Source organism: Musca autumnalis, unplaced genomic scaffold (genome assembly GCF_047663935.1).
Source record: "Musca autumnalis isolate F117 unplaced genomic scaffold, ASM4766393v1 scaffold_1, whole genome shotgun sequence".
Classification (NCBI taxonomy): domain Eukaryota; kingdom Metazoa; phylum Arthropoda; class Insecta; order Diptera; family Muscidae; genus Musca; species Musca autumnalis.
The window spans coordinates 299,727,446-299,747,879 of record NW_027411644.1 but is presented as its reverse complement, the minus strand read 5'-3'; the positions used below and the strand labels follow the sequence as shown (position 1 = coordinate 299,747,879).

The window sequence follows — 20,434 nt, the reverse complement described above, 5'->3', positions numbered from 1 at the left end:
TAGCCACAGCTTCATCGCAAATTATCTTTTAAGGCCAATATTTTTTGCCACGTCCAAAAACATTTCATTTTATCCAAAAATATTTAATATTTCGGGGTTTTTCGAATTGTTTTAATAATTCGGACGCGCAACAAGATAATATTCAAAACTCACATTAGGATTATAAAACTCGTGATTCTACGTCGTTTAATGCATATCTTATGAGTGTGCTCCTTACAGCATCATAGTAATTGGAGTCTAAAGGACAATATTTGATGCGTGATTTTTTTAAAAAAAACCTATTTTTTGCGTTTAAAATTTACAAGTGCCATTCAATTTTTTTGTACCCCGCGTGAATTTAGTTTTTTTACGCGACGGATTTAATGAGACCTTCCGCGATCGAATCCATCCACTAAAACCGCGGATATAGATACCCTGAAAATAGGAAAAGCAGCAAAAAATTATTTCGACAAATCCGCGTACTAAACCGCGATTTTCTTGAATTTTTTTACGTAAATGGAATCCTTTATACGCGATTATAATATTTGCGAAAACGCGTGTCATAAATTACAGAGATTCGCGTGTAATATGGGTTTTTCACCAAAAATAGAATGTGGAGGCACATCCGCGGTTCTTGAAGAATCTAAATAAAATTGGTATATTTGGACGTATTTTTGATAGGCGCTGACGAAACCGGATGCGCATCAAAATCGTATGCACATTGCGCGACTTTTACCAACTTTAAGGTTTTTTGCAGTGTATGATGCAACTGGTGGCACACAATGGCCCCTGAGTGAAACATCGAAATATGCATAAATTTTGACAGAGATTGATTCGCTGTATCCAAAAACGGATGCGCATCAACCGACTTTAACTAATTCGCGAATAACAGGCTTTTTAATTATAATATTAATTGAATGATTGTAATTTCAATATTACTCTTAATTTCCTACCCTTATAAGTTATCACAGTAATCAGTTAAACTCTCGCGATGGTAAACCATATGTTTTGATGAAGTTTTAACTGTATACATTCATTATTCTATGGGATTTTAGCAAAATAATTGGAGAACTCCCAAATATTTTTTTCTAATTTTTAGAATCAAACCAAAAAAATATTTGCAACAATATTTTCCAACAATAAGTTGTTCTCTTTTGTTGTTGCTATAATATGCAATTTACGTACCCAATCTCTATAAATTTGGTATCATATTTTTCTACGCATTGTCTAGATTCCGCATATATTCTTTAATTTATTTTTTGAGGGTTTGTACGGATTCTGGGACAGGATAATTTGGATTTACTTCAAATTTTTTTATTATTTGTTGACTTTCCGCGAAAATAATAATAAATTTAATAAAAGGGAACTGATGAAGTTGTTTGGTGACAACTGAAACTATAGTATTCCCTACCCTCCGCCCGCAACTAATCAATTTCATATCCACTGTAAAACATTTTGTTGTTATTCAAATACTTGAATACAACAAAATATGGACTAAAGCTGAAATAAACACAAAGATGTAAATTTAATAACTATTTAAACATCTACGAATAGATATGGACTGCTGTTAACGATTTATGCATACATTTTCTCATAACAACAAAAAAGATATTTTTAAATATTTTTTCTTTATATGAGAATAAAAACCGCTATAACTTTTGCGCGCATTGGCCAATTTCGTGAACGCGAGCAGATTTGAAACCGGATTTTTTTCCTTTACCTCTGTACCAAAAATCGTAGATGTGCTCGTAAAAAAAAATTTTAATTTTTTTCAAATGGAATTGTAAAGGAATTTTGTTATTCGCCATATACACTTTGACGCGACCAAAAATGTGCCTTATAGAAATAACGGCTTTAGACCCCAAGTATGTTTGGACGAAATTTGTTTTAGCCAATTTGGAGGCGATTTAGCCATGCCTGTCCGTCTGCCTGGCTGGACCAACCGATTCGAACCAAATTTTGGGTATTGTAATATTTTATCCAAACTTAGTTTAAGCCCGAAGATGGACCATATCGGTCCACTCCTTCGGGTACCTCCCACACAAAATTCGGGTAAAGTTATGTTTAAGAGCTCCTCTCGGATCGTTTTGAATTTTTTTCAGCAGTTTGTCCTTGCGGCTCCCTTTACGACGGTACAATTTTTTTGGCCGCAGGTCCATACTTCCTGAGATAATGTCCTAAAAGCTCAAAGTAACCCCGACGGCACCAACTAAAATGGCAAATCCCCAAGATAACTTTCGCAGGGAGTTTCTGTTTGGTTCAAACTTTGCGCATCGTATTATGTGATCCCGTCATGTATCAGGTTGGAATATGGACTATATCGGTCCTTCGAGTACCTCCCACACAAAGTTCGAAAAAGTGAAGATCGTGTTAAAATTTGTCAGCACAGCTGATTGATACTTTTTTAACTGTTGTTAGGAAATTTTAGAACCTTAGTAAGGCAATGCAATTAGAAGATATCGTAAAGTTCTCTTTTGAAAATAAAACCTTCTAAAAATCTTATATAGATAGAAGACCTCCTATAGATCTTCAGTAGAGTTTAGTTCAAGCTACAGTCTTATAATTCGATAAATTATAATCTTTATTTTATTAACTTTTATTGAATATTTTCTAATAATATTTCTAACAAAAAACAAATACATGGAAGGGATAATTAATGTAATTTTTTCTATATATTTATGAAATATGATATAAAAAATAAATATGAATACAAATAAAATACACAGTATTTCATTGATTTAAAAACTTAACTCTTAATAATAACAATAAAGAACTTAATACTTGATTTAATAACTTCCCGCCCTGTAGAGAATAACAACACCATTACGTTGCTGTAATGGGCGGAAGTTATTATTCATTTTCTGGCCGTGGACATCATTAATTTGCCAAAATTTTTCTATATTTTCATAGGCAATTGGCAAAGGTTCGGGAAAGATATGCCACGTTACGGCTTCCGAACAATCTGGGGTGGTTAATGAACCGGTATAGGTGAAAAATGTCTTGATATTTAAATCACCCAATAGATGACCCAATGAGATGCGATTTTGTGGCAATACCGTCGATGATCCCATATGCACTACGTAAGGTAATTTGTGGAAAATCATGTTTAAACCAGGATAAATGCGATCAACAACCTGTGGGAGAAAAAACGAAACAGAATATACATTGCAACAAAGTTCAAAATCAAACGCAATGTAAATCACTTACCCTAGTTGCCTTAAACATTACCGCCAACACCGTCAACCCATCCACATGTTTGGCTGCCTCTGTCATTGTGGGATAGATGACATTTTTATGAACGATATGCATCTCAACATCAAAGCGCCGATTGTCAATCATGTGCTCCGAGCCCTTTGAACTTTTGCTGCCCCAGTGAAAATGTACGGCAATGGCTTCATATTTACTCTTAAGAACACCACCGCTAACAAAGGGTCGTCTACCGTTCACAGTTGGCGGTACTTGGAACTCAACTGCACTCAACCAAGAAACAATAATTCAAAATGTTTTCAATGGAAATAAGAATTGAAAGTGAAAAACAACAACAACAAACAGCACAATATTTATGAAATGTCATCACATCACATGTGTGTCTGGCCTACTCACCGGAATGACCATTATTTCTTAAGGTTATATTTCCTGCTAACGGTAAGTCATAGTAACCGAATTTCAGCTGAGGCATTGTTGGAGCATAACACTAAAAATGAAACAACAAGAAATGTATCGCTATTAATGTCAAGATTTATAATTTATTGCTGTATTAAAATTTGACCGTAGGAGATTATCTTTGTGGGGAGAAGGTTTAACTGTGGCATGCTGCTGATAATTATAATTAAAATAAATTTCCAGTTTAACCTTTAACATCATCATATTATAGGCAATTTGGGAACTCCAAATTAGATTACATGACACACAAAGCAAAGGGTCAGCGAGTCGGTCAAAGAAACTATAAAATGAGAAATAATTGATTCGGAAGTACCGTGATAGGTGAATGACGGAATGGCGAGGCTACAGGTGAATGAACTTCCATTCAATACTAAAATATCAAAGTTCAAGAGCTTCTTATGCTCTTTTATGGATAGAAAACTCCTGTTTAGACATCTCCTAAACTTCTATTATAGAAGAAACCTCCCAAAATATTAAATATTAAATATTAAATATTAAATATTAAATATTAAATATTAAATATTAAATATTAAATATTAAATATTAAATATTAAATATTAAATATTAAATATTAAATATTAAATATTAAATATTAAATATTAAATATTAAATATTAAATATTAAATATTAAATATTAAATATTAAATATTAAATATTAAATATTAAATATTAAATATTAAATATTAAATATTAAATATTAAATATTAAATATTAAATATTAAATATTAAATATTAAATATTAAATATTAAATATTAAATATTAAATATTAAATATTAAATATTAAATATTAAATATTAAATATTAAATATTAAATATTAAATATTAAATATTAAATATTAAATATTAAATATTAAATATTAAATATTAAATATTAAATATTAAATATTAAATATTAAATATTAAATATTAAATATTAAATATTAAATATTAAATATTAAATATTAAATATTAAATATTAAATATTAAATATTAAATATTAAATATTAAATATTAAATATTAAATATTAAATATTAAATATTAAATATTAAATATTAAATATTAAATATTAAATATTAAATATTAAATATTAAATATTAAATATTAAATATTAAATATTAAATATTAAATATTAAATATTAAATATTAAATATTAAATATTAAATATTAAATATTAAATATTAAATATTAAATATTAAATATTAAATATTAAATATTAAATATTAAATATTAAATATTAAATATTAAATATTAAATATTAAATATTAAATATTAAATATTAAATATTAAATATTAAATATTAAATATTAAATATTAAATATTAAATATTAAATATTAAATATTAAATATTAAATATTAAATATTAAATATTAAATATTAAATATTAAATATTAAATATTAAATATTAAATATTAAATATTAAATATTAAATATTAAATATTAAATATTAAATATTAAATATTAAATATTAAATATTAAATATTAAATATTAAATATTAAATATTAAATATTAAATATTAAATATTAAATATTAAATATTAAATATTAAATATTAAATATTAAATATTAAATATTAAATATTAAATATTAAATATTAAATATTAAATATTAAATATTAAATATTAAATATTAAATATTAAATATTAAATATTAAATATTAAATATTAAATATTAAATATTAAATATTAAATATTAAATATTAAATATTAAATATTAAATATTAAATATTAAATATTAAATATTAAATATTAAATATTAAATATTAAATATTAAATATTAAATATTAAATATTAAATATTAAATATTAAATATTAAATATTAAATATTAAATATTAAATATTAAATATTAAATATTAAATATTAAATATTAAATATTAAATATTAAATATTAAATATTAAATATTAAATATTAAATATTAAATATTAAATATTAAATATTAAATATTAAATATTAAATATTAAATATTAAATATTAAATATTAAATATTAAATATTAAATATTAAATATTAAATATTAAATATTAAATATTAAATATTAAATATTAAATATTAAATATTAAATATTAAATATTAAATATTAAATATTAAATATTAAATATTAAATATTAAATATTAAATATTAAATATTAAATATTAAATATTAAATATTAAATATTAAATATTAAATATTAAATATTAAATATTAAATATTAAATATTAAATATTAAATATTAAATATTAAATATTAAATATTAAATATTAAATATTAAATATTAAATATTAAATATTAAATATTAAATATTAAATATTAAATATTAAATATTAAATATTAAATATTAAATATTAAATATTAAATATTAAATATTAAATATTAAATATTAAATATTAAATATTAAATATTAAATATTAAATATTAAATATTAAATATTAAATATTAAATATTAAATATTAAATATTAAATATTAAATATTAAATATTAAATATTAAATATTAAATATTAAATATTAAATATTAAATATTAAATATTAAATATTAAATATTAAATATTAAATATTAAATATTAAATATTAAATATTAAATATTAAATATTAAATATTAAATATTAAATATTAAATATTAAATATTAAATATTAAATATTAAATATTAAATATTAAATATTAAATATTAAATATTAAATATTAAATATTAAATATTAAATATTAAATATTAAATATTAAATATTAAATATTAAATATTAAATATTAAATATTAAATATTAAATATTAAATATTAAATATTAAATATTAAATATTAAATATTAAATATTAAATATTAAATATTAAATATTAAATATTAAATATTAAATATTAAATATTAAATATTAAATATTAAATATTAAATATTAAATATTAAATATTAAATATTAAATATTAAATATTAAATATTAAATATTAAATATTAAATATTAAATATTAAATATTAAATATTAAATATTAAATATTAAATATTAAATATTAAATATTAAATATTAAATATTAAATATTAAATATTAAATATTAAATATTAAATATTAAATATTAAATATTAAATATTAAATATTAAATATTAAATATTAAATATTAAATATTAAATATTAAATATTAAATATTAAATATTAAATATTAAATATTAAATATTAAATATTAAATATTAAATATTAAATATTAAATATTAAATATTAAATATTAAATATTAAATATTAAATATTAAATATTAAATATTAAATATTAAATATTAAATATTAAATAGTAAATATTAAATATTAAATATTAAATATTAAATATTAAATATTAAATATTAAATATTAAATATTAAATATTAAATATTAAATATTAAATATTAAATATTAAATATTAAATATTAAATATTAAATATTAAATATTAAATATTAAATATTAAATATTAAATATTAAATATTAAATATTAAATATTAAATATTAAATATTAAATAGTAAATATTAAATATTAAATATTAAATATTAAATATTAAATATTAAATATTAAATGTAATGTTGGCGACATTTTTTGAGTATTTCAGCCATGTAAAACTTCTCTACAAGTGGTGTCTTAGGACACGCCAAAAGGTTTATTTTAGCGGAAAAGTACAGAAGACATCTTACGATTTTCTATGGAATCCGGTTTAATGTAACTGATACATCACCTTCCTAATGAATGTGATATTCTCTAACAAAACTAGTTAAAATTATAGGTGACAATTAACTAATTAATTAATCTGATGTTCATTGACCTTATCAATTAAACATTTTGTCTAACAAATTATCCATCGATTCTTTCTTAATGCCTAACACAATAAATACGAACTGCTCTTAACAACCTACTAACCTTGTTCAGTTAGAGACGAAAGCAAAACATCACACGTTTTTATTTAAAATCAGCCAACAACAGACGTATTAAATTAAACGTCATAAACAAATAAAACTGTATTAACAATAACCGCAACAACAACATCAGTAGAGGAACGTACTCGAATTAAGTCGGCATTTGAACTTGTCCGTTAACAACTCACCGTTGATGTTTTAATGTGTATTGGAGATTGTCGATTGCCAGCACAGTTTGGATGATCTCTCGACCAATTTGGTGCATTGTCGTAGGTCCAGTCAGTAGTAGCTCCTCTGAGATCTATAATAAAAATAAATAGAAAATTTTTTTATTGATTTTGCTGTTGTTATTGTTTTATGAGTTTTTGTTATTGTTGTATGGACTTAAGAACTGGTAGTCAGTCATCATTGTGACAACAGAATTATGAATATTTAAATAGTTCATTATTAATGCGAATATTAGCATACATATGTATGTATGTATATCCATAATATACATATGGGGTTATACATCAACATAACTAACCTAGACAATATTTATTAAGACATAATTCATTGGTTTATTATGTTAACTAACCGTCAAATTGAGTGAAATGTTCGTAGTACATTGAGCTATTGATCCAAAACACAACTTAGGGGTTTAATATTATTATTATTATTATTTTTTTTTTTTTTGAGCACTAAACATTTTACAGTACTATACCTATTGTAATTATTATTTAAATTTGTAAAAATTAATATATTTTTAAAATTTATTTTTGTAAAGGTACACTTCGTTATATTAGATTTTTTGTTTAATATTGTATATTTTTTGTTTTATATTTTATAATTTATATTTTGTACTAGCCGACCCGGTCCGCGTTGCTGGTCCTTGAAGCAATTTTATGTTACCTTAAGTCAGCGATTGTATTTTTATTGCATCGCTAATTAGTCGGGATCTGCTACACGGTGTGTCTTAACCAAATTTAAATGGAAGGTGCTTACACCTGGGAAGTTTTTGCAGATTCTGGAACTACAATGCTCATAGATGAGAAATATCAAGAAACAAAAAAATCGCCGGAGGGATTTTCAAATAAATCGCGATTTAACTTCATATTTTTAGGGGTTCTTTAGGTTTTCACGATTTTGCTTGGAAACGCTAGTCCTATGTAAATTGGCCTAAAGAAAATGTTGTAGCTGTGAAAATTCTCCACAAGATTGACCTTTATGATATTTTCATAGGTTTTACCGTTTTGGAGATATAGAAGTTCAAATTGAGACAATGCACTACTGTATCGCCTCCTTATAAAACATCGAAATGAGTCTAAAACAATGTTGTAGCTGTGAAAATTCTCTACAAGACTGTCCTTTAGGTTTTTTTGTAGGTTCTACCATTTTTGAGATATAGAGGTTCAGTTCAAATTTTTAGGTTTTTATCTTAAGTCTTCAAGATTTTGCTTGGAAACCGCAAGTCATATCAAAATGGGACTAAAGAAAATGTTGAAGCTATGAAAATTCTCTACAAGATTATGTGATTTATTTTTTCCTAGGTTGTACTATTTTCCAGATATTTAAGTTTAATTTGTGAAATTGCAGTAATGACATTTTTTAATAAGGAGGCGATACAGTCAGGGCATTGTCTCAATTTGAACTTCTATATCTCAAAAAGGGTAAAACCTACGAAAATAGCATAAAGGTCAATCTTATGGAGAATTTTCACAGCTACAACATTTTCTTTAGGCCAATTTACATAGGACTAGCGTTTTCCAAGCAAAATCGTGAAAACCTAAAGAACCCCTAAAAATGTGAACTTAAATCGCGATTTATTTGAAAATCCCTCCGGCGATTTTTTTTGTTTCTTGATATTTCTCATCTATGAGCATTGTAGTTTCAGAATCTGCAAAAACTTCCCAGGTGTAAGCACCTTCCATTTAAAATTAGTTAAGGCGCACCGTGGCTAGTGATTATAAATAAAAAATCTTCATATTTGTTTGTGTCGATATGTAATTTTAACATACCGCCAAAAAGCTGATGACTTGAGGCATGCATTTATTTCATCTGCTGGAATAGTATAACTGGAAGTGTTTGTGTGAAATCTAAAGGTGAATTGCTTCTTAAATTATTATGTGCCGTTGTAAATTCGTTCCAGGTGATAACTTATATTTAATATTGCATATGTGCCCTTCATTCACATGAATGTTCAGTGGCTTAAGGGCCAACTGTTTCGTCCTTCCACCTTCTTATAATGTACATCTTATATACCTGATGAAGCTATAGCTATCGATATGTTGCCTTCTAATTTAAATACTTGCTTTCCATTAAGACTAAAACTTCGCTATGCATAACATCTGGTATTTCCATTGATTTGTAACATATTTAAGAAAGTAGGAGTGGTCGGGTCTTTTGGCTTGTACATTTTACATATATAGCGCATTTAAAAAAATAGGATGCAGGGTATAACCAGCACCTCCGAAATTTAACAAAATTTATAGCATTTTTCCACCAAGGACCATCCATCCCTGTACATCATCTGAAAATTACATGGAAATCGGTTTAGAAGTTTTGAAGATATAACGTATAACGTAAAAAAGTGAGCGTGGCCGGGTCTTATAGCCACAAATAAGTCCCTCGGGTCGGAGACACAACCACCATTGTCTATCGAATTAATTTTCAAACCACGCTCCGCCGAAATTCCACAAAATATATAGTTTATTTTTACCAGGGTACATTATCCCTGTACATTCCCTGAAATTTGTAGGAAAATCGGCTCAGAAGTTTCACAGATAGAAATTGGGCGTGGTCGGGTCTTAAGGTTCCAAAATGAGTACCTAGGGTTGGAGAATCGAAGGGTGGATGTTCGGAGCAGGGTGGTTCGTTGCAGAGTGGTTCGATATGTAGAAGTTCGGAGCGAGGTGGATCGGAGGGTGGAAGTTCAATGCGGGTTGGTTCCGAGGGTGGAAGTTCGAAACATGGTGAATCGGAGGGTGGAAGTCCGCAGCAGGGTGGAAGGTCGAAGCAAGGTGGAAGTTTGGGGCGGGGTGGTTCGGTGAGTGCAAGTCCGCAGCAGGGTGGTTCGGAAGGGGTGGTTGTTCGGAAGAATTAATTCAATAACTCGTTTCATTTTTGTTAAAATAGCGGTTTTATTAAATCAGACATAGTGGAGGTACCAAACCCCTCCGAAATTCAACACAATGTATAGCCTATTTCAACCACGGGTCGTCCCTGTACATTCTCCGAAAATTTCAGGAAAATCGGTTCAGTAGTTTTTGGTATGTAACGTATTTAAAAAGTGGGCGTGATAAAATAGGGTTTTTATAAAAATAGGGCATGGGGGAGGTACCCCGCCCTCTCCGAAATTAAATAAAATATATGGTAACATGGGGCGCCTTCGCCACTGGGGCGGCTTCGCCAGCGCCGATTTTCTCGCAAAATACAAGTGCTAGAAAAAATTCGTTAAAAGCAAAATTGTGATTTTAATGAAGATCTATCATCTCCCAAAAGTTGGCAGTTGTGTCATAGGTATGATAGCGGACGCACGCGGTTTTGTGTTTTCAGGGTATTGGGAAAAATAATTATGGTAGTTATTTTTTGTGATATCTTCTTTACCTTTTGTGATATCAAAAACACATTTTATACCGTTAGAAGACAACTGCTGAAGAATATAAATCCCAATAATTCGCATGAAAAAAGCAAATGCAAATGTCAATATATTAATATTATGAAATATGTAAGGGGTGGGGCGCCTACGCCATGATAGGGGCGTGGTGGGTTAATGTTAGAAATTTGTCATGTTTAACTTAAATTCTTTATACCATAGATATACCACACTATAATATGAAGTTAAAATCAAATATTATCCTAAATGTATCTTGTTTTAGTTATATCATGATTTTTGTACCTAAATTCAAGGCACCTATTTCAATTAACCGCTAGAAACGGTTATTTTTTGTGAATTTTAAAATAATTTTTGATTATTCAATAGAAAACATGTTCCTTTTTTGCATAATGTTGATATTTAAGGAAGAAGTATGGTAAATTAAGTTTTAGAGTCCGTTGGAGAATGTTCAATATCGATGGCGAAGCTGCCCCATGGGTGGGGAGGCTTCGCCACTTTTTACACATTTTGTAAATTCTCAAAAATAATATTTTAAAAACAAAATTATAACCATTTATATATCAAAAGTTATAGTCAAGATATGCTAATATTTGTACCAAAAATAATATTTGAAAAAACTTTAACGGTGTCGGTTTGATAACATTTTGAACAAAAACGTGGCGAAGGCGCCCCATGTTACCATATATAGCCTATTTTTACCATAGATATAGCATTTTTAAAGAAATAGGGTATAGGGGAAGTACCGCGTCCATTCCGAAATTCAACAAAATTTTTAGCCTATTTTAACAGAGGGCCATCCGTCTACATTCCCTGGCAATTTCAGAAAAATCGGTTTAGTAGCTTTTGTAGAAATGAGAAAAAATTTTAAATTGAAAAAAGTGGGCGTGGTCAAAAATTTTTTTGCATAAAAACCCAAGTCGGGTTACCGCGCACATTTTACAGAAAAAATTATCGAAATCGGTTCAGCCGTTCTCAACACATGCCATTACCAACGAACAACATTTGATTTTTATTTATATAGATTTTATTTTTTATATTTTTATTTTATATTTTATATAGGGTATAGGGAAGGTACCCCGCCCCGACCGAAACTAAATTTGTAGCCTATTTTCACCGTGGGACATCCCTGTGCATTCCCTGAAAAATTCAGGAAAATCAGTTTAGTAGTTTTTGTGGAAAATATTCAAATTAAAAATTTAAAAAAGTGGGTATGGTCAAATTTCTTTGCATAAAAACCTAATTTGGGGGTTATAACGAACATTTCAAATTTATAAGATAAAGCGTTTTTAGAGAAATAGGGTATACGGGAAGTACCTCGCCCCCTCCGAAATTCAAAACAAATTTGTAGCCCATTACCAACGAACGACATTTGATTTTTGTTTGTAAAGAAATAGGGTATACGAGAAGTACCCTGACCCCTGTACATTCCCTGACAATTTCAGAAAAAATAAATAAAAATTGAAAAAAGTGGGCGTTGCCAAATTTTCTTTGCATAAAATCCTAAGTCGCGTTATGGAGAGCATTTCACAAAAAGAATTATTCAAATCGGTCCAGCCATTCTCAACTGATACCATTACCAACGAACGACATTTGATTTTTATATATAAAGATTTCACATTTTATGCTTTATATGTTTATTTTATATTTTAAGTTTTATATTTTGTTTTAATATTCTATATTTTTTTATTATATATTTAATTTTTATATATTTTTTAATTTTTTTTAATTTTTATATATATTTAATTTTTATATATTTAATTATTTTATATTTTACATTTTATATTTTACATTTTATGATATATATTTTTTATTTTGCATAATTTTCTTTTATATTTTATTTTTTATACCCTCCACCATAGTATGGAGGGTATATTAAGTTTGTCATTCTGTTTGTAACACATCGAACTAATCATTTGCGACCCTATAAAGTATATATATTCTTGATCAGGATAAAATTCTAAGACGATGTCCATGTCCGTCTGTTGTAATCACTCTAGCGTTCGCAATAATTGAGATAGAGTGCTGACATTTTGCACGCGAGGGTCTTTTTTCCATAGGCAGGTCAAGTTCGAAGATGGGCTATATCGGTGCACTCTTTGGTATAGCCACCATATAACGGTACCTCCGGATTTTAGGTATTTTGACGTTCTTCGCCACATTTGCAGACCGAATTAGCTATAATTTGGTACTTTGGGTTCCTAGTGACCAACAAACTTATATCCTAAAGGATATGGGCATAGGTCCATGGTTTGGTATAGCCCCCATATAACGGTACCTCCCGATTTTCGGTATTTAGAAAATTTTAGCCACAATTTGTAACCGAACTATCTGCAATTTGACATTTGAGGTTCTCAGTGGTCATGAAACATCTCCACCAAACATCGTCGACATAGGTCCATGTTTTGGTATAGCCCCCATATAACGGTACCTCCCGATTTTCGGTATTTTGAGAATTTTAGTTACAATTTTTAACCGAACTAGCTGTAATTTGCCATTTAAGGCTCTCAGTGGTCATGAAATATCCCCACCAAACATCGTCAACATAGGTCCGTTTTGGTATAGCCCCCATATAACGGTACCTCCCTATTTTCGGTATTTTGAGAATTTTAGCTACAGTTTTTAACCGAAATAGCTGTAATTTGACATTTGAAGTTCTCAGTGGTCATAAAACATCTCCAACGAAATATCGTCAACATAGGTCCATGTTTTGGTATAGCGCCCATATAACGGTATCTCCCGATTTTCGGTATTTTGAGAATTTTAGCTGCAATTTTTAACCGAACTAGCTGTAATGATCGGTATTTTGAGAATTTTAGTTACAATTTTGTCTATTCAAAAATAATCGTCAATATAGGTCATCCCTCCACGGAAAATTCCTCGAACTTCCACGTTATGGCGTGATGAAATTTTTGTTAGAGACCCTGTGGGCTTTGTTCACTGTTGCTTAAGTGCTCTACAATAACAACAAACAAAGATATAATGCTAATTCATGATGGCTTACAGGGTCCCTTGCAAAAACTTTATCACGCCATAACGCGGAAGTTCGACTCACGGCGCATCTGTCCTTCGGGGTTTTTAATATACACACACCAAAAGGAATTATCTCTGCCCCAACATTTGTGTTCACAGTGTAATTTAAGCAATAGTGGGAGACAGTAGGAGTCTATCCATTGTCGAAAAGTTGTTCCACTTAAAATTGTAAAAGGACCCTAATTATTCCATTTAAATTAAGACTATTTTATGGTGGAGGGTATAAAAAGTTCGGCCCGGCCAAACTTAACGACTTTTTACTTGTTATATTTTTATTTTATATTTTTTATATTTTATTTTATGACTTTTGACCAAAAATATCGATTTTAAATATTTAGCCATAGTTGTATGACCTCCAGATTTAGGATACTTTGAAGGTCTTGTAGGTCCAGAGTCCAATATATATGCTATAATTATTATCATTAATATTCATTTATTTGCTATCTATCGTGTTATATTTCAGCACGTGTAGTTCTGAACAATTATATACAAGATTTGCTATTGTCTTTTTTCTTTATATGAGTAAAGAATTAATGATAAACAGCAGACGTTCTGTTTTGAAATGTAGAAACCGAATGGAATTGTACCTGTTCTCATTTATTTAATGGAGATATCAATATCAATATAATATTGTATTTTTTTTTGCTTTTGAAAAAGTTTTAAACAAATTATAAAATAATTATTTCCTCTACAGATGTTCCAAAACTTTCATTGAGTTTGTGTTTTTCAGTCATGTTTCCTTTAGAATTTTTAATTTAGATGATTTTCAATTTGAATGTCCTCAAGATGCATTTTCTCCGTTTACCTTTTGATGGTATAGTATACGGATAGGCCAAAGGTAGTATAATATACAGTCGATTTAAGAAGTCTTGGGCAGCCACCATACTCTGTTTGATTAATTTATATAACGCTTCCAGTTTAAAACTTATATCACAATTTTAACGCACAATTTAAACTTTTATGGAATTTTTATTATTTCTTATATTATTCGTTCGTTAAAACACTTTGTTTAATTTGATTTCTAATGTCCTTTTATTTGGTATTATTCCGAACATAAATATAAAATAGATTTTAATTTTAACTATTATCGTTCAAAGTTGTTTATGTGATCGCGCTCGATGTTATACTGAAAGACATAATATAATACAAGAAATAATATAAACATTTATTTTAATGTGCAACCAATAGGAAGCCAAATCAATGTGGTAAAGTTCCAATTACATTAGCATAAATCGATATAAAACAAAATCCGTAAAATAAAACATTTGACAAACTGGAATTTTAATTTGCTGTTGCTCATCACAAATATTCGGCATAACAACAACGCGAGCATAAATAAATGGTCCATTTGTGTAAATACTGAAATCTAAAAAATAAAATGAGTTGCATAGTCTACACCCATTAGGGTTTTTTGTAATAGTTTTTTATCTTATTTACGGTTATTAGCAATTATTGAATTTTATCATGACGGGATTTTTTTTGGGAATTTTTATATAAAATTAAATAACAATGGTCAAAAGTTTAGCAGAGGCTAACATGTCATACTCCTTGTTAAATAGAACAATAAATATTATAACAATAATAAAATATGTATAATAAAACCGGCTTGTTAAGAATCACAAAAGAGTTGCTAAATAAAGCGGTATTTCAACTATTCGATTAGATAATGCAGTTAATATACAACAATTATAAGACTTAATATTTAGAAAATAAATTATCTAAACAAGACGAAAACGAAATAAATCTAATCCAACTCACGCTTATATTTTAAGATATATTTGAACTATTAATTTATTATATCATTCACGTAACAAATGTTAATACTGAATATAATTAATGGGTTAATTTTAAAATCACTTTCGATATATTCCATTCTATAATACATAACTAAAAAAGAAATTATTAAAACTAAGTGACAAACCTAAAATTAGCTTTATCTCAATATTGTGGTTTTAAAAATGGAAAAAATCTTTCTGGTTTGGAAAAAATCTATGATTAAACCTGAGTCATTCATTATGAACTTTGGAATTTTCAAATATTGTTAGATAGTTCAGTAACCTATGCTTCATATTGCTGACCTTGGAAAACTAAATAAATCTAAAAAAAACAATGTGTGAACAGTGTCAATATTCTGTATTCATGATGAATTATACATTTTTGAATCCGGGAGTACAATAAGATACTTAGTCACCTGGTAGGCTTCTAAACACATGGGCATAGTTTGTTATGCAGATCTTTCGTTTTTATTTAATTTTTGTTTGAATCTGATTTCTTCATCGGCTATGTCGGTTAGGGTTTTGTGAGTGTCTTTCCATGATCTGGAGTTTCAGAAATCACACAACACACAGTTGTCCTGCTGTCATTGACTCCGACTTTTCTGCTATCTTATAGACAGAATCGTAAGAAATAGATGCTTGTCCAAGTATCGTAGGTACGCGCCTGAAAAAAGTGTACAAATGCGGCAGGGTTCAACAAATTGGTCTTACTTGCCAACAGAAGCTTCTAATCTGTCGGATCAAACGGGTGATATAATATGGAAACCCCAGGGTCAAAATCCTTAAAAAAGAGATCGATACACTCGTGTCAACCCATAAGATAGATCTATGGCGCAGATCTCTGATCCAATCAAAAACCTCCCAAATCCCAAAACCACTGACAACAAAGCCATATCATTTGCAGACCGAACACCCAAAAATGCATTCAGCAGCCTTCTGCAGACAATTTGTAGAGCGTCCCCAAATTCCAGATGGCAAGAAAAGGAATTTTCTAGAGTTGTGTAGTAAGGGAATAAACTAGTTCATTTTTGTTCACGTTGTTCTATTCGCTCATTTCGCTCTTTTTGTTCAACAGAATCATACGTTCTTGTCGTGGTTACCCAGCAAACCAAATGTCTGATGTCCGACACATCGGAATAATTTCGGAATCAAAATCGTTCAGATTTCGTTCCGATTTCTATACGATTTTTCGTAGGGGAATTCGTTCAGACTTCTTTTCGATTTCGGAGAGAATGTCGGAAGTAAATTTCCCTTCGAATTATGCTACTGTTTTTCTTTCGATTTCGATACGATTTCGGATCGATATGTCGGAAACAAATTTCCCTTCGCACAACAACCACCTTTTGTATATATCTAACAAGCAACATTTTAGTTTGTTGTCGAAAAAAAGGCTTGGTCTTAAAATTCGCATATACAATTTTTAAATATTTTAAATATAAATGCAACATATAAAAATTCAACCTAGTGCTGATAGATTCAACATATTGGTACACAATGTTTACATTGTTCTACTATAACTACAAAATAATAACAACAGTGAAAATCATTAAATGCGTTTGAAATTACAACCTTCCAATAAAAAACATAACAAAGAAAAATTTATCAATAAAAAAGAGGCGTCAGAACATTTTTTTTCCTTCGATATATATCGAAGCAACACTGAAAATGCAAACAACCTTAGCATGGATTTTTTGAAAGTACATATTTAGACTACAAAAACCCTAGTTGGGTTTTGTCCTGTCAGATCCAGTTCGGATTTTATGGCCTCATCTAAACCGGGCTAAATCTTCACTTTTTTGCATTTATCAGGCCTTTATCTCAGAAACGAATAGGAATTTGGTCTTGCTGTCTTTAGCAATATTGTGGCCCTAAACTAGTAGAACTTATCTTTTGAAGAAACCACATAAGAAAAACTCCATCTAGGGCATCAAAATCTATAAAATATATCAAATTTTACATAATTTCTGAAATTCTGGTCAGTATCGGCTAAACTATTGGGAGTTGAACCAAGTAACCTTTTGCAAAAACCTACGGTGCGAAATGTATAAAAATTGTGGAATTTTTTCATATATTTTGAAATGTGAGGCAATAAATGTAGTTTTTCGAGTTCATTATTTCTCCAAATATTGTATTCTTGTTCTTATCTACAAATTAGCTTCAGAGGTCAGAAGATGATTCGCATTGGTTTCAGAGATATAGCCCCGAATTTCTTTAAAAACTCAATATTTAACCATGTTTAGATGGGGCCATAAAATCCGAGCTGGATCTGACACAACAAAACCCAACTAGGGTTTCTCGTCGTTTGGGTCTGTACTTTCAAAAAATTCTCAGTTCGAATTGTTTGCACAAGATCACCTTAAAAATGTTGCACAGTGTATTCATACGACATTATTCCAAAATCGTTAAGAAATCTTTACGATGATTCGGAAGGTACCTCAGATTTTCATACGACATTATTCCGAAATCGTTCAGAAATCTGTACGAAAATTCGGAGGGAAAAATTCGCATTCCGAATTTCCCAAGAATTTTCTTCCGATTTCGCTTCGACATTTCGTTCCGAAATTATGTCAACCACTTCATACAACTTTCGTTAAGATATAGTAAAGATTTTGGATCAAAAATCGGACTTATCGTCCGAAATTTGTTCCGATTTCGTTACGATTGGTTTGCTGGGTATTGTCAATATGTTTCCTTTGTTATTACCAATGTGTTTGTGTGTACATGAAAGGGTGTGCGTTTAACCATGGTCGATATATCGACAAAAGATTTTCAATTAAAATAAAGTGCGCATTCCCAAAAAAAAAAAATGCAAATCTTTTAAACGTAAAATGGTAAAAAATACTTAAGGGGTTCTGAATAGATCATAAATTTCTTCATATATTATTAATTATAAAAATGTACAAAAATATACATTAATTAAGCGCATAAATTTTATAAATTAAAAATAATGTATAAAAGTGTATTTATTCATTTAAAATTAACCCCCTGTTCATGTATGTCGACCGAAAGGTTTCTTGCGCTTCCGAAATGGAAAAAAAATCATTTTCTGTTCACGTAAACACATTCGAAACGAAAATCTATGCGACCGACAAGCCATACGAAATAACACGTAAACGTACACCTTTCCATGTAAATTTGGGTTTATGTATTTCGAAAGGACTGTCTTTTGTAGAAAGAGAATGTCAAAATCACTTACTTTCTTTGTAGCTGTCGAGTAGAACGTAAACTCGCGAATAACACCGAAAATCATGAAACAAATTTATGCAACACATTCTTGAAACAAAATAACAATTTTGTAGACACTTTTTAATGGCGGTTTCATTCATTATTTTGAAGAAATCAATCAAATAAAATAATTCAAAATACCGACACATTTTATTTTCTGAAAAAACAAAACAACATGTTTGTATGTATATGTGGATTTTGTTTTTATTTCTCATTTGGCTCTCATTTATGGAACATAGTTGTACAAATGTACATTCACATTTCGCATACGTAACGGTAGTCGCACGATAGTTTGCGAAATACACGAACGCCTTTTTAGACGGAAGTGAGTGGCTGCTTTCCTTTCATACAAGTTTTCGTTCGACATACATGAACAGGCTGTAAGAGAACGTCGGAGTTTTGCACAAAATTGCCTGTGAACGGACGATTGAACAAAAGGAGCGATTTAACCAAAAACGATTGAGTTTCAACGTCAAATGAAAGAAGGAACTATATGGAACTAAGGAACGATATTAAGTTCCTTTTGATTTTAGGAACGAGAAAGATCGAACCGTTCAGTGAACTAGATTGGCCAACGCAGAGCTTCGTTGCATCTCGACACGTTTATCTATATTGATGTCGCTGTATAGCAGATACAGCTCGTGGTTCATGCGACGTCGATATTCACCGTCAACGCAGATTGGTCCGTAGATCTTTCGAAGAATTTTTCTCTCAAACACACCAAGCACTGTTATGTCTGCTTGCGCAAGTACACAGGCTTCGGAACCATACATCAGCACGGGTAGTATCAGTGTTTTGAAGAGCGTTATTTTTGTTTGATGAGCTCGCATTGGACGCATTGCGCGTCGACACCATCAACTTGGTCTTCTTACCGTTTACCGCCAGACTCACTTTAGCAGATTCTCCTTCAATCTTCATAAAGGTATCGGTTACTTCTTTTACTGATAGTCCAATGATATCCATATCATCAGCATAAGCAAGTAATGTGGATATTGGTGTAGATTGTGCCACTTCCTTTGACGTTTGCCTCAAGCAGGATGTTAAAGAAATCACACGGCAGGCTGTCTTCTTGCCTGAAATCTCTTTTGGTACAAAACTGTTCGGAGAGGTTCTTTCCTATTTTAATTGAGGATCTGGTGTCGGTTAAAGTCATTTTACAAAGCCGAATGAGCTTTGCGGGGATACCAGATTCAGACATGGCTTGGGATATAGGACCATAGGCTTTAGTCGTTCGCACAGTATTCCTGACACGATCTTGTAGGCAATAGGGAGTAGACTTATGCCCTATAGTTAGAGCATACTGTCTTATCTCCTTTCTTGTGGACGGGGGCACAGGATACTCAGGTTCCAAT

General features: G+C 28.8%; 1 protein-coding gene across 1 annotated transcript in view; it reads right to left on the bottom strand.

Annotated features, from left to right (window-relative positions):
- Window positions 1-2,765: 2,765 nt before the first annotated feature.
- The window catches only part of LOC141392318 (carbonic anhydrase 9-like), a 37,892-nt gene continuing 20,223 nt past the window's right edge, over window positions 2,766-20,434 (bottom strand). Inside the window, exons 6-8 of the mRNA XM_073965272.1 lie at window positions 7,646-7,758; window positions 3,187-3,462; window positions 2,766-3,113 (exon numbers count right to left, since the gene is read on the bottom strand). Of these exons, the coding sequence (XP_073821373.1) occupies window positions 2,766-3,113; window positions 3,187-3,462; window positions 7,646-7,758 (737 nt within the window). The remainder of the gene's footprint in view (window positions 3,114-3,186; window positions 3,463-7,645; window positions 7,759-20,434) is intronic.